The sequence below is a fragment of the Leptosomus discolor genome, chromosome 8 (assembly GCF_034619465.1).
Source record: "Leptosomus discolor isolate bLepDis1 chromosome 8, bLepDis1.hap2, whole genome shotgun sequence".
NCBI lineage: Eukaryota > Metazoa > Chordata > Aves > Leptosomiformes > Leptosomidae > Leptosomus > Leptosomus discolor.
In genome coordinates this window covers 5,244,414-5,264,724 of record NC_141398.1, presented here as the reverse complement: position 1 = coordinate 5,264,724, position 20,311 = coordinate 5,244,414, and the positions used below count along the sequence as shown (strand labels likewise).

The 20,311-nt window shown below is 43.2% G+C and overlaps 2 protein-coding genes across 2 annotated transcripts in view; both read right to left on the bottom strand.

Moving 5' to 3' along the window:
• The window catches only part of LOC147414959 (uncharacterized), a 28,497-nt gene extending 27,206 nt beyond the window's left edge, over positions 1-1,291 (bottom strand). The window contains exons 1-2 of the mRNA XM_086469411.1: positions 1,217-1,291; positions 190-258 (exon numbers count right to left, since the gene is read on the bottom strand). Of these exons, the coding sequence (XP_086325537.1) occupies positions 190-258; positions 1,217-1,291 (144 nt within the window). The remainder of the gene's footprint in view (positions 1-189; positions 259-1,216) is intronic.
• An 8,487-nt stretch (positions 1,292-9,778) lies between these two features.
• The window catches only part of AHRR (aryl hydrocarbon receptor repressor), a 66,038-nt gene continuing 55,505 nt past the window's right edge, over positions 9,779-20,311 (bottom strand). Inside the window, exons 5-10 of the mRNA XM_086469456.1 lie at positions 19,065-19,194; positions 17,485-17,618; positions 16,324-16,523; positions 14,555-14,673; positions 13,481-13,622; positions 9,779-10,898 (exon numbers count right to left, since the gene is read on the bottom strand). Coding sequence (XP_086325582.1) covers positions 9,779-10,898; positions 13,481-13,622; positions 14,555-14,673; positions 16,324-16,523; positions 17,485-17,618; positions 19,065-19,194 — 1,845 coding nt within the window. The remainder of the gene's footprint in view (positions 10,899-13,480; positions 13,623-14,554; positions 14,674-16,323; positions 16,524-17,484; positions 17,619-19,064; positions 19,195-20,311) is intronic.

The following is a 20,311-nucleotide window of genomic DNA, read 5'->3' as shown; positions in this document are numbered from 1 at the left end:
GCTGTACAACAGAGTTGTGAGACTCCCACCTCATCTTTCATTTGGGATTTTTCAGGCAAATTACTGTTACAGATCTACCAATAAGTTAGATAAGCACTTGAAGCCATATGAAACCAATTACTGAACTTAACAAGAATCCCAGATTTACGATTAAGTTTGCATACACACTTAACATGGAAAAAAGATTACCTTTCTATGCTTTGCACCACGATAGTGTGACTGAAGACTTATAGAGCTCATACATGGAACCTTACAAACCTAAAAAGATAAATTGAAAGCACATCTTCAGTTATGCCACGGATATTCTGTAGTCGGTGAGTTATTAAGAACTGGAAGTGCACCCATTTCTACAGCATAGTTCTCAAGGTCTTCTTTGGCTTAAACAGTACAGTTTGTGTGATACTTAGGAAAGCAGCATACCACTAAAGTGACCAGAAACAGCGTGCAAACCTGTTCAAAGGATGCTTGAATACCTGTTTAAATGTACCCAGTGGTACAAATCTTTTAAGAGCCTCCCCCTTCCCACCACTTTCTGGATTCCTGGTTTTCTAAACTGGAAAGCCAACAAAGAGGGATGATCACACAGCCACCAGAAAGCAATAGAGACAAAATTACACCCTAGAATAACTACAACTCCGTTCATTGTTACATCAAAGGGATCAGAAAAAAACCAACGCAGGAAGACATCTGCACTTCACTGAGATCCACAGACATACGTAAACCGTTACAATAATCAACATAAGACAATACAGATCTACAATTATTTACCATCTACAGCTAACAAAAAAGCAGTGACTAATATCTGCCAATATTGTCTGTTCTCCTGACAAACTGCCCCAGAAGTTTAATACGCCAGAAAAAAAATCACTGCTATAACAATAGATGATTGACAGATTTAACACGTTCTGCCCCAGAGTTGTAGCCTTTACAGACGAACGGGCCTATGAGAAACAGTTAAGGGAGACGTGAAAGACTACAATGAAGGACCACTATACTGCAGCTGGGACTGCTCCAGAACAAGCCGAATTCACCCCATCCTAAGACCAGCAGCTCCTCCAGGGACTGCCCACGCTACTCCCCACATTAACAGCTCCCCTCCCTCCCAAGTTTGCCCCCCGACATCTCTAGGTCTGCGCGCTCTTTAACCCCTCAGGCCCCCCGCATTGTAGCGCGGGTGGGGGGGGGGGACTGCAAAGCCAGCCAGAAACTCACTCACTTCACAATAAAATATCTTTTTTTCAGGCGCCGGTTTGCCATCTTCGGGCTTCACTTCTTCAGGCACAGCGCTCATCCTGCAAAGCTGGTTCACCGCACACAATGAAAAAAAAGAAATAAATAGAATAAATCCAACTCCCGGTTACGCGGTACTTTTCAGCGAACGGCTGGCGGCGGGAGGGGCGCGTCACGATGAATTAAGTTGATTATTCCCTTTCAACGCGTCCCTCGGCGGACCCGCGTCTTTTACCGCTGGGACGCCCTCACAGCCTCACGCCCGCCCGTACAGGCGCCCTCCCCGCTCGCCCTGCCGGAGAGGGGGCACGGAGGAGCCGGCCCCGGGGAGCACCGCTACCCGCCCGCCCGCCGCTCCCGCCTCCCCCCGGATCCCCGGCGGTACCTCAGCGCCGCTCGCTCCCGCTGCTTCAGCGGGGGCGTCCGAGCGGGGACGTCCGAGCGGGGCCTCCTCCGGGCCCGGCGCCGCCCCCGCCGCCTCGCCGGTAACGATAGCGACGCCGCGGGGCGCGCGCGCCCCCGTCGGCATCTGCGCGCCCCCCCCCTTTCGTCACTTCCGCTGCTTCACAGCGACCAGGAGACACTCGCCGGGCCGAAAGCAGCGACAGCGACCCCCCCTCCCCCCCCCCCCCCCGGCGATGCGCAGCGCCACGCCCCCCGCTCGTAGGTAAGTAGCCAATAGGCAAGAAGTCTGCCGCCTCAACCAATGGGGAGGCAGTACCGCCTCGCGCGGCTGGGAGCCTGAGCCCCTCCCTCTGGCAGCCACGCCCTCCCCGGCGTTGTCCTGGCGACCCCTGGCGGGCCGCAGGGGGCCCCGCGCAGGCCGCCACCCACCCCACCCCCCCCCCCCCCCCGGCCCCGGGTCCCGCCGTTCGGCCGTGGGGTCAGTCCCCTCGGGGCCTCGGAACCACGCTCGGCTCAGGGGGTTAATTTAAATGCAAATATTTATTTTAAAATGTCTTTACACTTCTGGCAGGTCATGAACGTAAAATATAATTTAGGAAATACGCCTTGAAAGTTCCTTCTAAAAGCAGACTGAGGAAAAAACCGTACAAAAAATAACAGAAAAGTGCACCAGCATAAACAAAATTCCAAAATACCAACTCCAGGTTTTACTGCCGGCTCCCCACCAGACCCCTAGCCAGACCCCAGCCTTAATTTTTGGGATCATTCAGCACCGAGAGGCCAAACCTTTGGGCAGGTCTCCAGGCCCCTGGGTTTTTAATCTTGTCCTCCGCGGTGTTTCTGGCAAGAGGATGGGGCCAGGCTCTTCTCAGCGGTGCCCAGTGACAGGACAAGGGGCAACGGGCACAAACTGGAGCACAGGGAGTTCTGCCTCAACATGAGGAAAAACTTCTTTACCCTGAGGGTGGCAGAGCCCTGGAACAGGCTGCCCAGGGAGGCTGCGGAGTCTCCTTCTCTGGGGATGTTCAAAATATACATCCCTGGATATTCCTGGATGTGATCCTGTGTGACCTGCTGTAGGTGACCCTGCTTTAGCAGGGGGGTTGGACTGGATGATCTCCAGCGGTCCCTTCCAATCCCACCACTCCGTGATCCTGTGATTCTGAGCAGGAATGGCACTTTTAATACAGGATTATTAGCAGAGTTTGACGGCAGGTTACACCCCTTTTCAAGGTAACTGATATTATTTGTATTCATGTTTTTCACGGGCATTTCTGTAACAGTCAGGGGCTTTTACATGGAGTCACATTAAAACGCCTGATAATTATTTGTGGCTCTAATTGCAAAATCAAAAATGGACTAACCAAAAACACTGCACTGTATGTGTTGTGTAATGCTTCCATACCCTACTTGTAAAAAAAAAAAAAAAATTTACAAATTAAAAGTGCAATTGCACAGTGAAAGAATAAACACATGTAGAAAAAAATGAGAGAAGCAAAACAGGAGAAAATGGGTTCCTGGATTTTTTGAAAGAGAGACCAGGACTAAACACAAAAGGATTTGGCAGTGTACGTACTTGTAGAACTAACCAGTTGGTGGTAGCTCAGAGCTTCTTGGCAGTTCAGCCTCCTGCAGAGAGGGTGTTTCACCAGCAAAGTGACCTTTTTTTCTGGTTTAGGAGTACAGCTGTAATTAGGGAGTACCTCTGTCTTAGTAAGGGGGAAAGGGGGGATTGCACTTCTGCCTAACACTGTTCTTTTGGCAAAACTTTTGAAGTATGCCTGAAGTGGAAATGAAGCTACAAGCACAGAAAACAGAAAGGGTGGAGACCACAATGTACCATCCTATAAAATCAAAAAGGTAGGAAAGCAGGAGGAAGAAACAGGAAAAGTTTTCCTGATGGACACAACTGCCTTTAAGGGAGAAAGTGTTCTTTGGTTTTGTTAAGAAGCTCTGTAGGGGGTGAGGAAGGATCCTTTCAGAAGAGGGAAGTTTACTGACCATGTAGAGGAAGAATCTTTTTGGCTATGACAAGAGTAAAAAAAAAGCTGAATACTGTTACTGAGAATTGAGGTAAGTTTTGCCTGTTTAAAGTTCTTTTTCAGAAAGACAAGATTTAAAAAAACCAACACAACAGCTGCTGCTTGCCTCTCCTTATCTCACATTTTAAATGAACTAAGGGAGGATACACAGAGTCCAAAAGGTAAAAAGAAAAAAGAAGAGAAGCGGTTCAGAAGGGAGAGTAGTGAGGTAAGGAAGGGAGAGACCAAGGTGAGACCTAAGAAGAGGCAGAACAGCGGTGGAATTCCCTTAACACCCTCCTGTGCAAAATGGGGAGCCCTACAGCAGAACTTCACCTGGTTTTTTTGCCGTGGCCTTTTAGTATGTTAAATACAATTACTGAGATGTTCTTTCCATTACCTTCTGCCACATTTCTGTATTAGTCATTGGAATACCCTAATTCCACCAATACAAACGTGAAACTGGAAGTTTTGGCTGCTGTACAGCTGTCTCTGGAGCCCTGTGGCATCAAGGAAATCCTGAGAAGCTTCAGCCTGCGCGGTTAGAGCACCAGCTGCACGACGGAGCTACCGTTACCAGCAGCAAGAGGGTTGATGCAGACACTGAATTCAACAGAATTTCGAAGACTAACCCCAAGGAAGGAACAGGAGCACTTCATGCCTCCTAGAATGATGTTATCAGTCTGATGGAGAAATACATCTGAGCATTAAATTACCTCAGTCCTTGTTTTCAAGAAATTAATTGCAGTCTGAAAAGGTACAAATTTGGTTCTACAGAAAAAATAAGGACGCGATTTCAGAGCACAGCGTTATTAGCAGTGGGTGGAGAATTAATGCTGTAGTCACAATTACACCTTGACAGCAATATATCAATCAAGGTGATCTTTTTTCTCCCCCAAATTTGTGTTAATCTTTTTTTACTTGCCCTCCAAACCTTCACCCACAGAAAGTCTTTGCCTAAGTGCAGCCAAGTGCTTGGTTCGCCATAATTTTTTTTAATAAAAAAGTACTTTGTGGTTTTAGTATCTTTTTCAGCCTGTCACTGCTGATTTTGTTCAGAAGCATTTCTGATAGCATGATAGGGAAAGGTAATTACGATGTCAAGAACATATGCCACGTGTATTCCAACATGACAAAGATATATTTGCGGTAGTGTTGATTAACATAAGCCTCCGGCACCCTCTCGTACAAGTCTCCTTCAGCTAGATGGAGACCTTGTGACTACAACCGGATCATGCCTACCTGCAGAATCTCTTTGTTCCCTGGGCATATTACCGAAGTCTGCTTCAGTCATGACAGATGATTTCACCTATGACTTTGCAAGATTTAAAAGAGGGGAAGAAACTCCAGGGAAAGAAAATTTTCTAGCGAGAAACTTTCTACAAACTGGTTAAAGTTTAGGGGGGTTGTCTCAATATAATCAGAAAAGTCTTTCCATTTTGAATGTCTACGCTAAGACAGCAAAGAGAAAGAAAGGAGAAGAAGAGAGCAGAAAGAAAGACAAGAAAAACAGAACGACTCTGTATCTCCATCATTCTGAAGTTGTTTTTTTTAATTACATGACACTCTGATGAAAGAAAATGAGTACGTTAGCTTTTTTCCCACTACCTAAGGCAATGTAGGTATTCATAGGTGGGGGAAACAGTGTCTTTTAACTATTTCAATTGAAACATCACACATTGTTAAGATAAATTAATGACTTCTCTGAAATAACGACAGTGGGTGAAGCTGTCCTACTTAAGTTCCAGAATGGCTTCAACACAAAGAGTTAAGAAAGGCTTCTAGGCAGCAGAAGCTGATCTTAGCCCACAGAATATCCCTTGTCTCAGACTTGTTGCCTCCCACTTAAGTATTTAAAGCACTAGGAATTTCTGGAAGAATTGCACATGCCCTGTCAATCTCAATAGCGTAACAAGGGATCAGCACCTAAAGTCTTATTGACCTGGCTGATGCACAAACGTCAGACCTCCCTATGCCGCCCAGATGAGACTCAGTTCTAAGGATTTTAAGAATAAATCACTGTGTTGTAAGAAAGGAGCAGTTAAACCATACAGATATACTTCACGCTACTGTATTCCAATCAAGGAGTAGGAAGGCAGCCTTTCCTACAGAGAATTTAGGTACAGACCCTCGATGTTTCGTTTCACTAATTAAATCTACAAACTGAGGACCAACTGTGACCAGCTTACCCCTTGCACGCTGCTGCCCTCACTCAGGTTTTCAGAACAAAGCTCTGCTTCAGTATGCGAAGGGCCTAAAGTGAACGCAAATTATCGATAGTGTTACCTACAGTTTCAACCACTGGTGTCACTGCATGCCAGCACACCTTAGAAGTAGCAGGAAAATCCACTCTTTTTGCTGCACAAGTTTACCCCTAGCACAAATCAGGTTGCTTTTCAGTAACACCAGCGGCTTACAATGGTGTGCTTCCGTTGGACTAGCATTTGTGTGGTGCTCAGCAGCTGTTTGCTGATCACTACGGTCAGGCCACATTCTCAGTAAAGACAAGACCTTAATTGGAAGCTTTAGCATTGATGCCCTCCAGGCGCCATCAGGATGCCATCCAGAGGGACCCTGACAACCTTGAGAAGTGGGCCCATGCGAACCTCATGAGGTTCAACAAGACCAAGTAGAAGGTTCTGCACTTGAGTCGGGGCAGCCTCCCGTGTCAATACAGGCTGAGGGATGAAGGGATTGAGGGCAGCCCTGCCGAGAAGGACTTGGGGGGGTGGGTGGATGAAAAACTGGACATGAGCCGGCAACGTGTGCTCACAGTCCAGAAGGCCAACCACCTCCTGGGCTGCATCCAGAGCAGCGTGGGCAGCAGGTCGACAGAGGGGATTCTGCCCCTCTGCTCCGCTCTGGTGAGACCCCCCCTGCAGGGCTGCGTCCAGCTCTGGGGGCACCAGCACAAGACACACATGGACCTGCTCGAGCGGGTCCAGAAGAGGCCACGAAGATGCTCAGGGGCTGGAGCAGCTCCCCTGTGAGGACAGGCTGAGAGAGTTGGGGTTGTTCAGCCCAACTTCCACTAATACCACATTTTTTCATGTGAGATGTGGAATAACAACTCAGCCACAAATTACACGGGCCAAATTCAAACATGATGCACAGGATAACTGTAAGTTATCATGTATTTTTCTTGGATTCAGACTTTATGGAATGATAAAGCAGCAAACCTGACTGCATTTACATAGGGGGGAGTCAGAAGGTGACATCTCATTTTGAGTCACACATTCACCCATCCTCCTAGAAGAAGGCTGTTACATCTCTTACAGCAGATTAGATTCTCTTACATGCAGAAACTTCATCTACCTTTATAATATGGAGTAAAATGTGACTGGTTTTCTTGGGAACATGAGAAAAATCATCCCAACTGAAATAAACCAGGAAAGCCTTGGAGTAGATGTAGTTATGTCAACAAAATAGCCTTTATTCAGTAATGGAGAGATCTGGAGAGAACTTCTGTTGTTAGTATAAGTTGTTTTCACGCCGAAGAGAGAAGATCTGCCTAGTATAGTTCTCCCACTGTTGTCATGCCAGGAAATACTTCTAAGCACAGACAAGGCATTCAGTGGCACCTGGTGTAACCACTTACGTCGTGCAAAACGGCACCAGCATGTCCCAATGAGGATTATAGTGTTTTACAGTCATGTTGCAGCAATGTAAACGACGAGAGAAGGTGCAAGGTAGTGCGAAACCAGGCCCAGGTACTCTCATTCAGAACGGTGTGACAGTGAGTCCAAGCGTGGAATTAAACGAGCAGCTTTTCAGCAGTCACGTTGGTGTGTCCTCCGCTTGCCCACAGCCCTTATTCCCACCCTACCCTTTCTCCACACTATCCCATTTCTACCAGGCAGCTGCACAAGGAGCTGGACTGGAGAATATTACACGGTTCGTAGCACAACCCTACCAGCAACTGTGTGGCCACAGCAGAGCGTCTGGCACCAGGACATAAGCTGTGCTGCTGCTACACGCCAAGCAAAGGACTACGAGAGCAACTCCGTGAGAGTCTAAAAGAGCTGCTGCTCTTCTTTTTGTAGACAGTGAATCAACGAGGCAGAGGTGGTGCAGTGCTGCTGATTTATGGCAGTCTCACTCTACGTGGGTACCCAGTTGGCTTGCCCACGAGTATTTTTGCAGTTGGGCTTGAGTTAAAGCGATGTGGGCAGTGGTGTACCAGAGAGCGGTGTAAATTCCACCGTTGTGGTCTCACTCAGAATGGGGTCTGATGTTGCATTGCACCCACTGGCAGGAGTATTAAGGCAAGGATGTCAAGACTGTCTCAAATAAGAGGCAGCAGGTAGCCAAAAGGGAGCTGATTTACACGAGACACAAAAATAGGAGATGTTCTCATGGCTTGGGTGTGGTCAGCTGGACTATGGCGGGTTTATCTTGAGCTACGGTAAGACATTATTGCACGTCTTTACTCTCCACTCTTGCCTCTCTGCTGGGAACACTGCCTTCTGCAGGACGGTCTTCAAAAGCTACGTGTGTTATCTCAACCATTTCAGTGTAAAGTGCAGCATTTCAGATCAAACCATTGTTCATAAGCACTTAACCGACACGCAGAGAATGTGTATCTTTACATCTAACTCTAACGTACAGGCAGTAATTTCCATCAGAGAAGACAGACGGTCTTGGAGAAGAGCAGCCTCCCAGGTGCAGAACCATTCCCCTACCTGAAAACTACACTTATCCCACATATTTATAGTATTTGGGAGAAGTTTATGCCACTTTTCTGGCATGTAAAGCCATGCCCGTAGTGACTAATAGATACAGAAATGAAGACATTATAATTATTTATAACATTTTGAAAAAGAAAACATTCATTATAAGGGCTTCTTTCAAAAAGCACATATACATCTAAGCTTTTTTTAAATGATGTGGTTTTTATATAGTGAAGTTGATATAAAGTTGAAATAGTGCAATTTTAAAACAAAAGTTAGTGCAGGAGTCAAACTACAACAACAAACACCAAAAGAGAAGTTGTAGATTTGTGTGTGTGTGTGTGTAAATTCATTAATGCCTGGGTTCAAAGGAAAGCATATGGACCTGTACTCAAAAGCACCAAAGGGCTTTTGAAAGGTATACATCCTTCAGTTAGCTCTTGGTGACACTAGCTTTTCTTTTGAGAATGAAACTAGGATGCTTTTGAAAATAACATAGCTAATCTTAGTGTGGGATTTTGATGTCAGGTGACGATGTCTAACAAGCTGCTATCAGCCAAAGAGACACCATCAAATAAAAAAGTGCATTTCCTTTGTTAATGTTACAAGTAACAGCAAGGAAAATAACTGGAGAAATATTTTCTTCGCGTGTACATTTAACAGCGCTTTGTAACTCATTTACAGAAGTGGGTAACATCCCATTGTTCAGTCTTTCAAACAGCACCATGAAAGGCTGATGGCTTTAAGATGGAAAAAGATGGGCACTAAAACATAGACTCTTGGGAAGAACTCCAGTTTGACATGAAATAATTTCCAATGCATTTCATGATTTTTTGTTAAATTAATGCTATCCTTTTAAATTAAGAAGTTGTGTTGGGAAGCCCTTGCCTGTTGCCATCAATTTAATGTTGAGACAAAGGAATAGCTGATGCTTCTTTTTAGAGTAACAAAAAGTAAAAATGCAAAAACTCCTACTGTAAACTGGCCACACTGAAGACCATAAATATTTTCTCTTTGCACAGAGGCATCACATCAGCTTGAGAAAAACAAACAGAAGAAAGGCGGGAAACAGAAATAGCTAGACCTTGGTGGTGAACGGTAGACGAGAGAGGAAAGATGATAAAGACAAATTAGCAGGTATACCTGTGCAGCGAGTAATGATTATTTTTCTGTGCCTGAGGTTTTATCTTTCTTTCTTTTTTACCTTTGTTATCTTTTCAAAGATGACTAAGAGGAGGGCATTGGCGGGGGGGGGGGGGGGGGGGCAGTGTGGTGTGTAGGGGGGGTGTGTGTGTCTGTGTCTGGTTTTTCTCACACACAGATGCACACACACACACACGCACTCAAAATCTTTCCTCTGGCTTCTAATTTGAGTAACTCATTTAACCCAACCGGAAGAGAAGCTACAACTTCTTGCTTTTAACAATATAAATATTCCAAACGTTATAAAATCTATTGTAAAAATGTACATTCCGTGGTTTTATGAGGCACAGGACCTGCTAATGTATTTTCGGGGAAGCTCGCGTGTACTCTGTTCTGTCCACTGTTGGCCAACGGTGGAGAATCCAGCGGCTCACGCTTGATTGCTTGAACCAAGCAGGGGTTTTTAAATTCGCACGGCATTTTAAACACCTCGTTATTCTGCTCTTTCTCCTCCCCTGGGCTGCAGCTGTAGAAGTGGCCGTAGCACGCCGTGTGCGGCAGGTCAGGCATGCTTTCCAAACACCCGGAGGAGTTCTGGGGGCAAAACGGCGCCACCTCCTTGCTCCGTGAACCCTTGCAAGATCTGTTGGGGTTGAGGTTGTTGGGGTGGTTCGCTACGATGCATTGCCAGTTACGCGGCGTGTAAAGGCAGTGCCTGGGCTTCTGGCAAGGTGAGGCTGGCCCACAGAGGTCCGGTTCTGTTTTGAGGTGCACTCTACTGGGGTAGCTAAACGCTTGCTTTCTCACCGACGCGTTCTCATCCAGCCAGGCTCGGTTTTGCGACGTCAGGTAGTTATCGGCAATGTTTTCCGAATCCGAATCGTATTCCATTTTGATCGGCATCTCCAAGGGAAAGGCTGTGTCATAGAGAGGCTCTGAGGATATTAATGGTCTCTGCAGTTTCAGATGGTCCATCGCATAGTTGTCCGCACAACGCTGTGGCACGCCCGAGTAAGACTGGCAGCTTTCTGCGCTCCCCCAGTGGGAAGGGCAAGCTGACGCTAAATTTAAGAAATTTTGGTCTCTGTTGTAGAAGGATCCAGCTCTCCTGTTTGAACACGCGTTCATTCGCTGGCTCATAGAACAAGAGCTTGAGTTTCTTAAAGTCCAGCTACTGTTTGTGGTGCAGTTGTTTTGAACGCCTAAAACTGACGTGTTAGAACTGAGAGGTTCCTCTTGCATAAAACACTCACCGTTTGTATGAGGCTCGAACTTCACTTTTACATTATCTTGTTCGGTTTTTACTGCTGTCCAGTTAAGATGCTTCCATTGGCCCAGAGTTTCAATGGCACTGTTATAGGGAAGTCCCTCCAGGTTTCCTTTCAAACTGGCAAAACCGCTTGGTATCTTCAGTTGTTCATCTTCTTCCCTTTCAATAACAGTAGGAAAAAAAAATCAGTCAATTGGAGGTTTCTAAATTGATGTTTTCTGGGATATAAACAGAGTGGCTCAACATACATTACAAGCAATACTTTAACCCTAAGTTAATACGGGACTCTCACACTCTTGCCCATATAACCTTTGCACTTGTTTGAGAGAAAAAAAGAGTGTGCATGCATCTGGGCGCCCATGTGTGTGCACAGCCACCTTTCTGTGGCACTGTTTCATTTAAATTCTGACATACGTTTACTCTTCCATTTCAGGCACACAGTTCATTAAGACCTTAAATATCATAGTACAGTACGGTAACTACCTGACACTTTTGTTCTTCCCTTAAAATATATCTAAATAATATTTGTGTGGAGAAAAATCTAGAGTTAAAATGCAAAGAGCATCTTAAATGAGATGTATTTTATTAGCAAGGAATTATTTGGACACGTAAGAACTTTCTGATCAAAGTGATTTGAGGGAGAACCATGGGAGTCATATTTTGAGAATGCAGAGTTAGCTGAGAGGAAAGAAAATGCCTGAATTAAGTGTCCAGAATAGTCACAGATGTTCATACTGGGCGGAGTTTTTTTTTTACGTGTCTAACTTAATTTATGTTGTCTTTTGTTTTCTAAGGTGGCCAGTGAATTCGTTTTCCATGATTTCCAGCCGATGTACTCAACATTAGTGAAGAGCTCTGGCAGAGAAAGTTGCCTGAGCATCTCCATGGCTGATACAGCAGTTTTCAGAACTTGGGGTCCAAATCTTCAGGTTCAGGATTTGTCCTGAATTCACTAACGTGCTGATTCCCGACCAGGCAGGATCAGTGGAAGGAGACCACCGAACAAGAAGTGGACATCTCAATAAGAAACCGAGCATGAAAACCTGGAGAGCTAGTAAGGGTTTTAAAAGGCTTTTTTGTTAGCTCGCTCTTAAGAACTTTCTCCTTGGGTATGGACTCAATGTGCAAGCATAGGCTTTTCCAGTAGAGGGAGTCCATGTTGTTACAAAGAGAGAATGTCCCACTGTAATACATGTACACCAAGAACGGAGAGTATTTTTCTCTCTTTTCTTTCCATGAGGTATTAAATATTTTCAGTCCTCTGCTCAATGTTGTTATTGTTATTATTTATAGTCTTGAGATACGAATGGTATGATACAAGTTTGCTGCTGAACTAGCCACTCCGGAAACGGTCTGACTGGGAAGCAATGGGCTGAACAAAATGCAACAGTCACAAAAGCTTAGACCCCCGAATGAAGGGTTATACAGTGAAATAGTATCTAGTGAAAATTCTCCAAAAGAATATATGTTTCCAGGAAGACAGCATACATGTTAACTACAAAAAAAAAGTAGTAATAAGGATAAAGTCTACTGCAGACTATCAGGAGGACAGAACTGAACATGATCTCCAAGGCCAACTCTTGTAACACTTTGGTCTGCAGGAACTGTCAAGCACAAAGGCAGGATTTTAACCACTCAGAGGGTAAAAATGTAATTAAATAAACATCAAAGAGCATGCTTAATTACACACAAAAAACCAATTTAGCAGTAGAGATTTGAATACAGGAAACGGCCCCTTTTAATCTGCTACTTGATAGAAGTTCATTCCCTCACATGGCAAGATGATGTTTGTGCTGGCCCAGTAAAGGTGAAGAGTCCCACCACCCTCAGGTGGGAGCTCATCCGCTATTCACGTGGATCCTGGGAGATATCTACTCTAGAACTTCAAAGACTTTTTTCATTTATTTCTCCCACCTGCAAGGCATGCTAAAGGAAGAAAAACCGTGATAACAGCCACATTTTTTCCACTGGGCCAGATGGTGGCTATGTACACCTCCTGGCCCCTGCTCATTCAGTCCACTCTCTTATCTCTTCCCTCAGACCAGCTTGAAGAGATACCTCAACAAGGCCCACAGGAACTGGAACAGACAGTCCCATGGGCAAAGGAAGAAAAGCCTATTTGGGAGGAAAGGGTAAAACCTAGCCGGGAGGTCCTCTTTGAATGCAAATCTGTGAGATTAGCTTCCACTCCAAGGCTGAGCCTACAGCCAACTAGATGTGTCTGTCTACAAACCTGCAATGAATGTAAGCATCCCTGTTTAGATTGTGGTGAATATCCACAACTAAAAACATGAGCTCAACTGTCATCCATAAAGAAAAAGAAAAAAAAAAAGCTTAACACAATCAAATGTTAAAAAGTAGAAAAAACAGGACAGAAAATCAGCAAAGAGTTTCAGCTGCAAAGCAAAACAAAACACCAAAATACATTTTTGTGCCAGATAGTCAAAACATATTAATAATCGAGGATTTTGGTTTGGAAGTATTCTGTTTTAGTATCCATGTACACTCTACTTTGGAAGAAAAGGACTGAAGAAGAGAAGGAAATATCGTTTGGGATTATAACAGCCATTTCATATGATCCAAGACAAAAATGGATTTCCATTTCATAAATAAAATAAATCCTTCTCATTCAGCTCTTCTCTTAGGTCACTACAGTCCTTTTAAAGATCTCATACATAAAGAATACATTCATTTTTCCAAAATATAGATTTTTTTTTTTTAGTATTGGAAAAGATACTTACTTTAACATTTGCTGTTGGGCAAGGACATATTCTGAACAGCCACTTCGATACAGAAGTTGAGTGTTAGCTTGAACCCAGACCCAGTGATCTTCATTTGTTTGTACTTTGACTAGAGAAATGCCATTTTCTCCATTATTATTTGCTACACAATTTAAAAGAAAATCTATTTTAATACAAGCAGTATTTAGTATTTTTTCTTACCTAAACTACGGGTGAATGTTCACAGGTTTGTTTGCTGCCCTGGAATCATCAGCATAGGAAAGTACAAGCTAAAATATGTCACAAAACTAGGCAAATTACATTTAAAACATAAAATTTGAAAAACCCAATGAGGCATCTAAACTGTAACCAAGGATTTTTCAGTATTACTAGTTCGTTATAATTTTTCCCCCTCAGCAGTAAGAAAATGTTCATGAAAAATGGGGCTATGACAGAGGACCGGTTTTAAAGAAGTTAAAGGTTTCCAGCAAGTATGACAGAAAGGTTGAGTATAACTCAAGAAGTTGCCCATTGAGGTAGACTCACCATCAAAATTTTATCCATTGTAAAATCTGAAATGCAGCATAGACTCCCATAATATTGCCACAGCCAAACACTGGAAAAGCGTGAGCCAAAGCTGCAAGCAAATCATGGAGTTCTAAAGACAAGACATTCTAATTTTCCTCTGTTTTCTGATCTTTGGGGAAGACTAGCATTTGTAACATAGCATCCAGGTTTCCCCAAAGAGGGATAGATAATGTCATTAATTATTAAGATTTTTCACATCATCTTACTAAATTCAGTGCTGCCGTTTTTAAGAAAGCGTACGCTGAGTATTCTTGTTTACTATGATTGTTTATATGTCTGTAAACTTGGCATCACAGTATTTCCGTCCACTCCGAAATAGCAGACTGATTCAGTACTGCCTTCTGAGGTGGACAACTTTTTTTGTGTTTTTTTTAAAAAACAGGGGTTTAGAGAGAAGAGAAAAGAGAGCATTGGGACCAAAACCTGAAAAACCTAACAGGAGAAAAGAAAAGAGAAGGTTCGTTCTCCATAAACTGTAAATAATCCAGAAGTACTTCGCAGACACACCTTTGATTTGGTTTTCAGCAATCTGTAAGACATTAGTGAAAGCGGCACCTTCATGGTGACTGTTTCTTCCGTATAATTCTGCTGCTTCACACAGCCCCGAATTACCTTTGGAACTGGAGCTGTAGAGGACAGAAAACATGGAAAATTCCTTGTCAGTGAATGACCACACAGTGGACTTACTGACTGTGAAAGATGGGAACATCAAGCTGTTGACCATTAGCAAAGACTTATGGTTTAGTATATAATAACCAACATTAAATAATTATCTGCATTTCCTGCATGGTTCAACTGCTCAAACTAGTGTATGACTCTGTATTCAATTAAGACGAATAGTTATGTTTAGGAATATTCTGCTCATGACTTACTATATCTGGAATAATAAATTTCAGCTTGAATTGAGACAAATGTTGTGTATATTCAGCTCTGCCTATTCAAGGTACATCCATCACACTGACCAGCAACACACGTAAGAGTTAGCATGACTTCAATTTGCAATAATCATAACATGATTTGAATGGATTTCTTCTAATCTTTAGTTCAAAATGGGCTTTGGAAAGGGTGCAAAGTCCATAACACTCATTTACAAATTTTTCCCTTTATTAAGACCATCAGAAAAAAAAATTACTATATACATTTGCCCAGTAACCCTGTATGGCGTGCTTCAGGCCTCAACCAAAGGAAACACTGAAGTTAAACGCCCACTTCATTCTTGTCCAATCCTTGGCCACTGTCTAGTCAAACTTAGTAAAGTTACTTAGTAAAACTTCAGTAAATTGTCTCTCTTCTAGGAGCTGAATTCTGATCATCAACTAATTTCACACGGGCCGCTGAAAAACTTGCAAGTGGAAATGACTTTCTAGCTCTACTCCAAAAGCCCACTACATCAGCCTCCCAGTAATTTAATTCTTGTCAGAAGGACGTATGTGCTAGAACCACATTACACATCTGGGTAGTAAATCCACACCTACATGAGCATATTCTAATTAAAAGCCAAATTATGATGCCGTCAGTCACACTGATGAGCTTTTTGCTTCACGGCGATGGACCTCATTGCTGCAAGGTTTTATTTAACCAAATACGGGAAAACATAATCTTAGCCCCAAACATCAACTGAAATTCAATCATAGAAGAGCAACGAAAGTAAGTGTTAGGAAGGAAATGAGTCTGAACACAATCTGTCCTGATCTTCTGAGACTGCTACCGAGTGATCAGCCCCAGGCCAGTTAGTGCAATTGTAGACTTATGTGTTCATAAGCCTTCTGTTGTACGATAAACACGTACACCGAATACATCTCATCTGACTCTGTGTGAACACCTGCACCCACACCCATTCAGCTTTCTGAATTGTTCCTTTTCCTTTGTTTGCTACCAAACTGCCCAAGTCCAAATAATTGTGCTACCAGAAGAAAAAAACTCTCAGGTTTTTTTACACTTTTACATCTAGTAGAATGACTTACTGCGTTGGTGGCTTCTGAAGGTTAGGAAGATATCCTAACTTTCCAGTTTTTATGTAAAATTATATATATAGCAATGTAATACTTAATATGTATTATATAAAAATTATATTATATGAATTATATTATATTATAATGTCACGTTATACTATAAAATAGTTATTATGTGTTATATAGTTAAATCCAAATAAATTATTCACTTTTCTAAGAAAGAGTTTTAAAAAGTTTTAGCCTAATTAGTGCTTTTTACATGCTTAATAAACAGAAAGCCCATAGTATACTTTACTAACTGCTAAAGGACTAATTTGAAAATACTTTGTATTCACTGCTGCTGCATCATCAGCTTTGTGTTTTGCTTTCACAAGCAGGCTTTTCATCTTCATCTCTGTCACAGAAGGGAGCAGAAGTGGTACCACGATGCAGAATAAGGACAGCTGAGGTGGCAATACTGTTCCTGATGAGGACTTCTTCCTCTGTCCAAACAGAAACTTTAGTTTGCCTTGGAACTGCATTGTCTGTTACACAAAACAAAAAATAGAATTATCTTAAGCATTTGGTGCATAAACATTTAAAATGCTAATACAACCTACGGACTGTGCTGTTTAGCACCAAACCCAGTTCTGAAACAGGGAGAAAACCTAGGAACTTCATTATCTTCATACAATTCAAACCACGCCATTTCAGAAGCACGGTGAGCAGAGGTACTATCGACAGTAAAATGAGACGTTTGAGGTGGGTTTTTGTTTTTCTCTCTCCCGTGTACTTAAAAGTAGAAATTCTGTGTTATGTTCTGTTCGCCGAGAGGGGCAGCGTATGGTGGTGCAAACAGATATTTCCTCTGTGCCTCACTCTGGAGCTGGAGCTGTTATTTCTCCATGCTCTGTTCTCTCCAGTCAGATGGATCCTGAATTTGTTTCCTCTTGCCCTGCACTTTCTCTGCAAAGGATAGGGACTGGCACAACCCTGTACGTGTCCGATGTTGGGGAACCCACCACTTCCCTAGGGAGATTACTCCCATGGCTGATTGTTCTCGTTGTGAAAAATTTTCCTCTTGTGTCCAGTCGGAATCTCCCCAGCAGTAACTTGTACCCATCACCCCTCCTCTTTTCCACGTGACCCCTTGTGAAAAAGGAGCCTCCATCTTCTCTGTAGCCACCCTTTAAACACTGGAACATGGTGGTAAGGTCTCCCCCGAGCCTTCTTTTCTCAAGGCTGAACAAACCCCGTTCCCTCAGCCTTTCCTCATATGACAGGCTTCCCAGCCCTTTGATCATCTCTGTGGCCCTTCTCTGGACCCTCTCCAGCCTGTCCACTTCTTTTTTGTATAGCAGGGACCAAAACACAATATTCCAGGTGTGGCCTGACATGAAATATTGTTTATGTTATGTATGTTAAATACATGGACATATTTTTCATATGAAGTAATTAAAACCTGGTATGTCATGACTACAGTTCTCTAAGTGAAATTATACTTACAAGGAAGCCAGAAGTACTGTCCAACAGGCAGCGAACTCGACAGATGAAACAACGAGTTAGGAAGGAAGAATAATCTGTTGTCGTGCTGTCGTTCTCCTGTGCTTTAAACAATTTACTGAGAATATATTCTTCTCCTAGGAACAACAGTGGAGGTGGTATAGATCAGATCACAGTAAGAAAGAATGAAAATGTTCTGTAGCCAATTGAAGAAGCTGTTATGGAGATCGCTAAAAATTACTTTATGGAAGGGCAAATATTAAATTGTGTCATGTATAGATATATCTGCATATGCTCTACCAAAAGAAAAAAGAAAAGCTCTACAATAGGATTCTGATGAGTTCCTTTAGAAACTTTGTCTTCTTTATTTCCCGAGGTTTTGTGATTTTTAATGATGCAGAGCAGGGTGACAGATGTTGCTGGTTTTGAGATCAGAGATCACAGAAAATACATTAGAAAAAGGAACAATATTAATAAAGGAAAGTGCTAATGCAAGAATAAAACAAACAAGTGAACAGTGGCTGATGAGCTAATGCTGATCTGTTGACTCCTTGATTTTTAATGAAGCATTTTCCAGTTTTGGACTACAAGTGCATAGCTTTTGGAATACTTATTTCCCAAAAGACACGAGTGTTTGTACAGAAGCATGAACTCAGGAACTGAAATTATCCACTGCATATATTAGGACAAAAATACCAAATATTTGTAACTTTCTATGGTTTGAAATATTAATGCACATTGCTTAGTTTGTTTGCCATATACTTCCTGCAAAACCTTGCGAAGTTCCTCAGATATCTGTAAGACTCTTGCAAAACACAGAAACTGCAAGAAATCCCATCAAATTTTCATGACTGTGTGCCTGAGGACTTCATAAAGGCCGCTGAAGGATTTCTTGCAAGTTTCTCCTCACCCATCTGGTGACTGCGCTTCCTCAATTACTTCCTCACCTTCTGGTGAAACACATACATTCTACTGGGATCAATAATTCTTTATAAAGTTACCAATTTCAACCCCATTGTATTTTCTGTAGTCGTGATTTCAGCTTAATGCCTCATGTAGGAGAAACCTTGAGCACACGTATCCACCTGCCGTCCTAGGGAAACACAGCCTCAGAGGAAGAAGTGTGTTGCTAAACCTACTCGTTCTCCTGAAGACTCCTGTCTACATGATTTTGCGTGGGGAAACAAATGGCAGAAAGTGATGTACTGTACAGAAACGTTTTGCACGGGATGTTTTTGCATTAATGAGAGGAATACTAATGTCCTGGCCAGTGTGAACAAAAGGTTGGTAGGATGAACCCTGGTGCTGTTCGCTCTGCATGGATAAGAATATCCATTGGTACGTTAGTCTGAAAAAAAATAAAGGTAACATCAACTTCGTAGCCTCAATGGCGCACACTGCCTTGTAAATGTGAAGGATCAGGAAGAAGCATCATCTGTGGGACACTAACATTATAAATGGCCGCTATGCAGCTTTCCAGTGAAGAATCTGACTTGACACGGAATAGACACGGGCGTAGGCGGGGTGCAATTCTACCTCTGTAGAGTGGTGCCTATGTTTCCAATCCACACACACAATCCCACCTGTGTCTGTCGGCAGTTGCTGTCCAGACAACATCTGGGGAGGATTCATGGCCCAGTGCAGTTGTCTACAGAAATCCTGGCGATCGTCCACGTGAATGTAATCATAGATGTTCTGGTGCATCACATCAGTCTGAAACAATTACAACAAGGAAGGTTTAACTTGTAAGTGTAGTGGGGCAGACACTTTAGGTAGGTACTTTCCCTGAAATAATGACTGCTGTAGGATACCTCCAGAGCAAAGATTAATTGGGGAAAGTTATTTCAGAGGCCCCTGTTTTTCAACATCTGCTTTTTGACTTCACATCCTAAGATGATTATTTTCATTCTTAACTCTTTTGTGCATATACAAATGTGAGTCATAAAAAAATCCACTGGCAGCCGGTGACTAGTGGCATCCCCCAGGGATTGTTGCTGGGACGAACCCAGTTTTATTTTGTGATTAGTGAGTGACGGGATAGAGCGCACTCTCACTTGCGGAGGGTACCGACTGGGGAGAGCAGGACAGCTACTCAGATCTTGACGGGCTGTAAAATTTAGCCAACAGCAACCTCAGGAAGTTCAACAAAGGCAAAGTTCTCTCTAGTTTGGGGTACCTCAGGAAACCAAAGATATTAGCACACCGAAGTGAGCTCAGGAGAGTGCTGCCAAGACAGTTAAGAGGGCTGGAGCACTTGACATACCAGGAGAGGAGAGAAGAACAGGGTTTGTTCAGCCTTAAGAAGAGAAAACTTCAGGAAGAACTTACTGCTGTCTACGTCAACCGAATGAGCAGGTGTAAAGACAAAGCCCGACTCTTCTCAGGAGGACAAAGAGGGAGGACAAGAAGCGACAAGCACAAGTTGCAACATGGAAAACTGGGACTTGATATAAGTGAAAAAAATTTGCAGTCCGGGTGGTGAAACACTGGAACAGGTCTGCCAGAAGGGTCACAGAAACTCAAAACGTGGCTAGATGAGTCCCGGATCAACTTGCGCTAGCTGGATCTGCTTTGCGCAGGCGGTTGGACTAGATCACCTCCAGAGGTCCTTTCCAACTACACGGTTCTGTTATTCTGTGACTTTACAATATATTTATTACACACAGGCAACCAGTCTAGAATAGCAGCGTCTTATACTGACATTGAAAGGAAACTTTTAGCTAAATCTTATTTTTATAATAGCTCATGCTTCTGTTAACAAGAGCTTTACAAAAGGAACAACAGTACAAGGAATTAATCTTCACCTGTCAGATCGCCAAAAAAAAAAAAA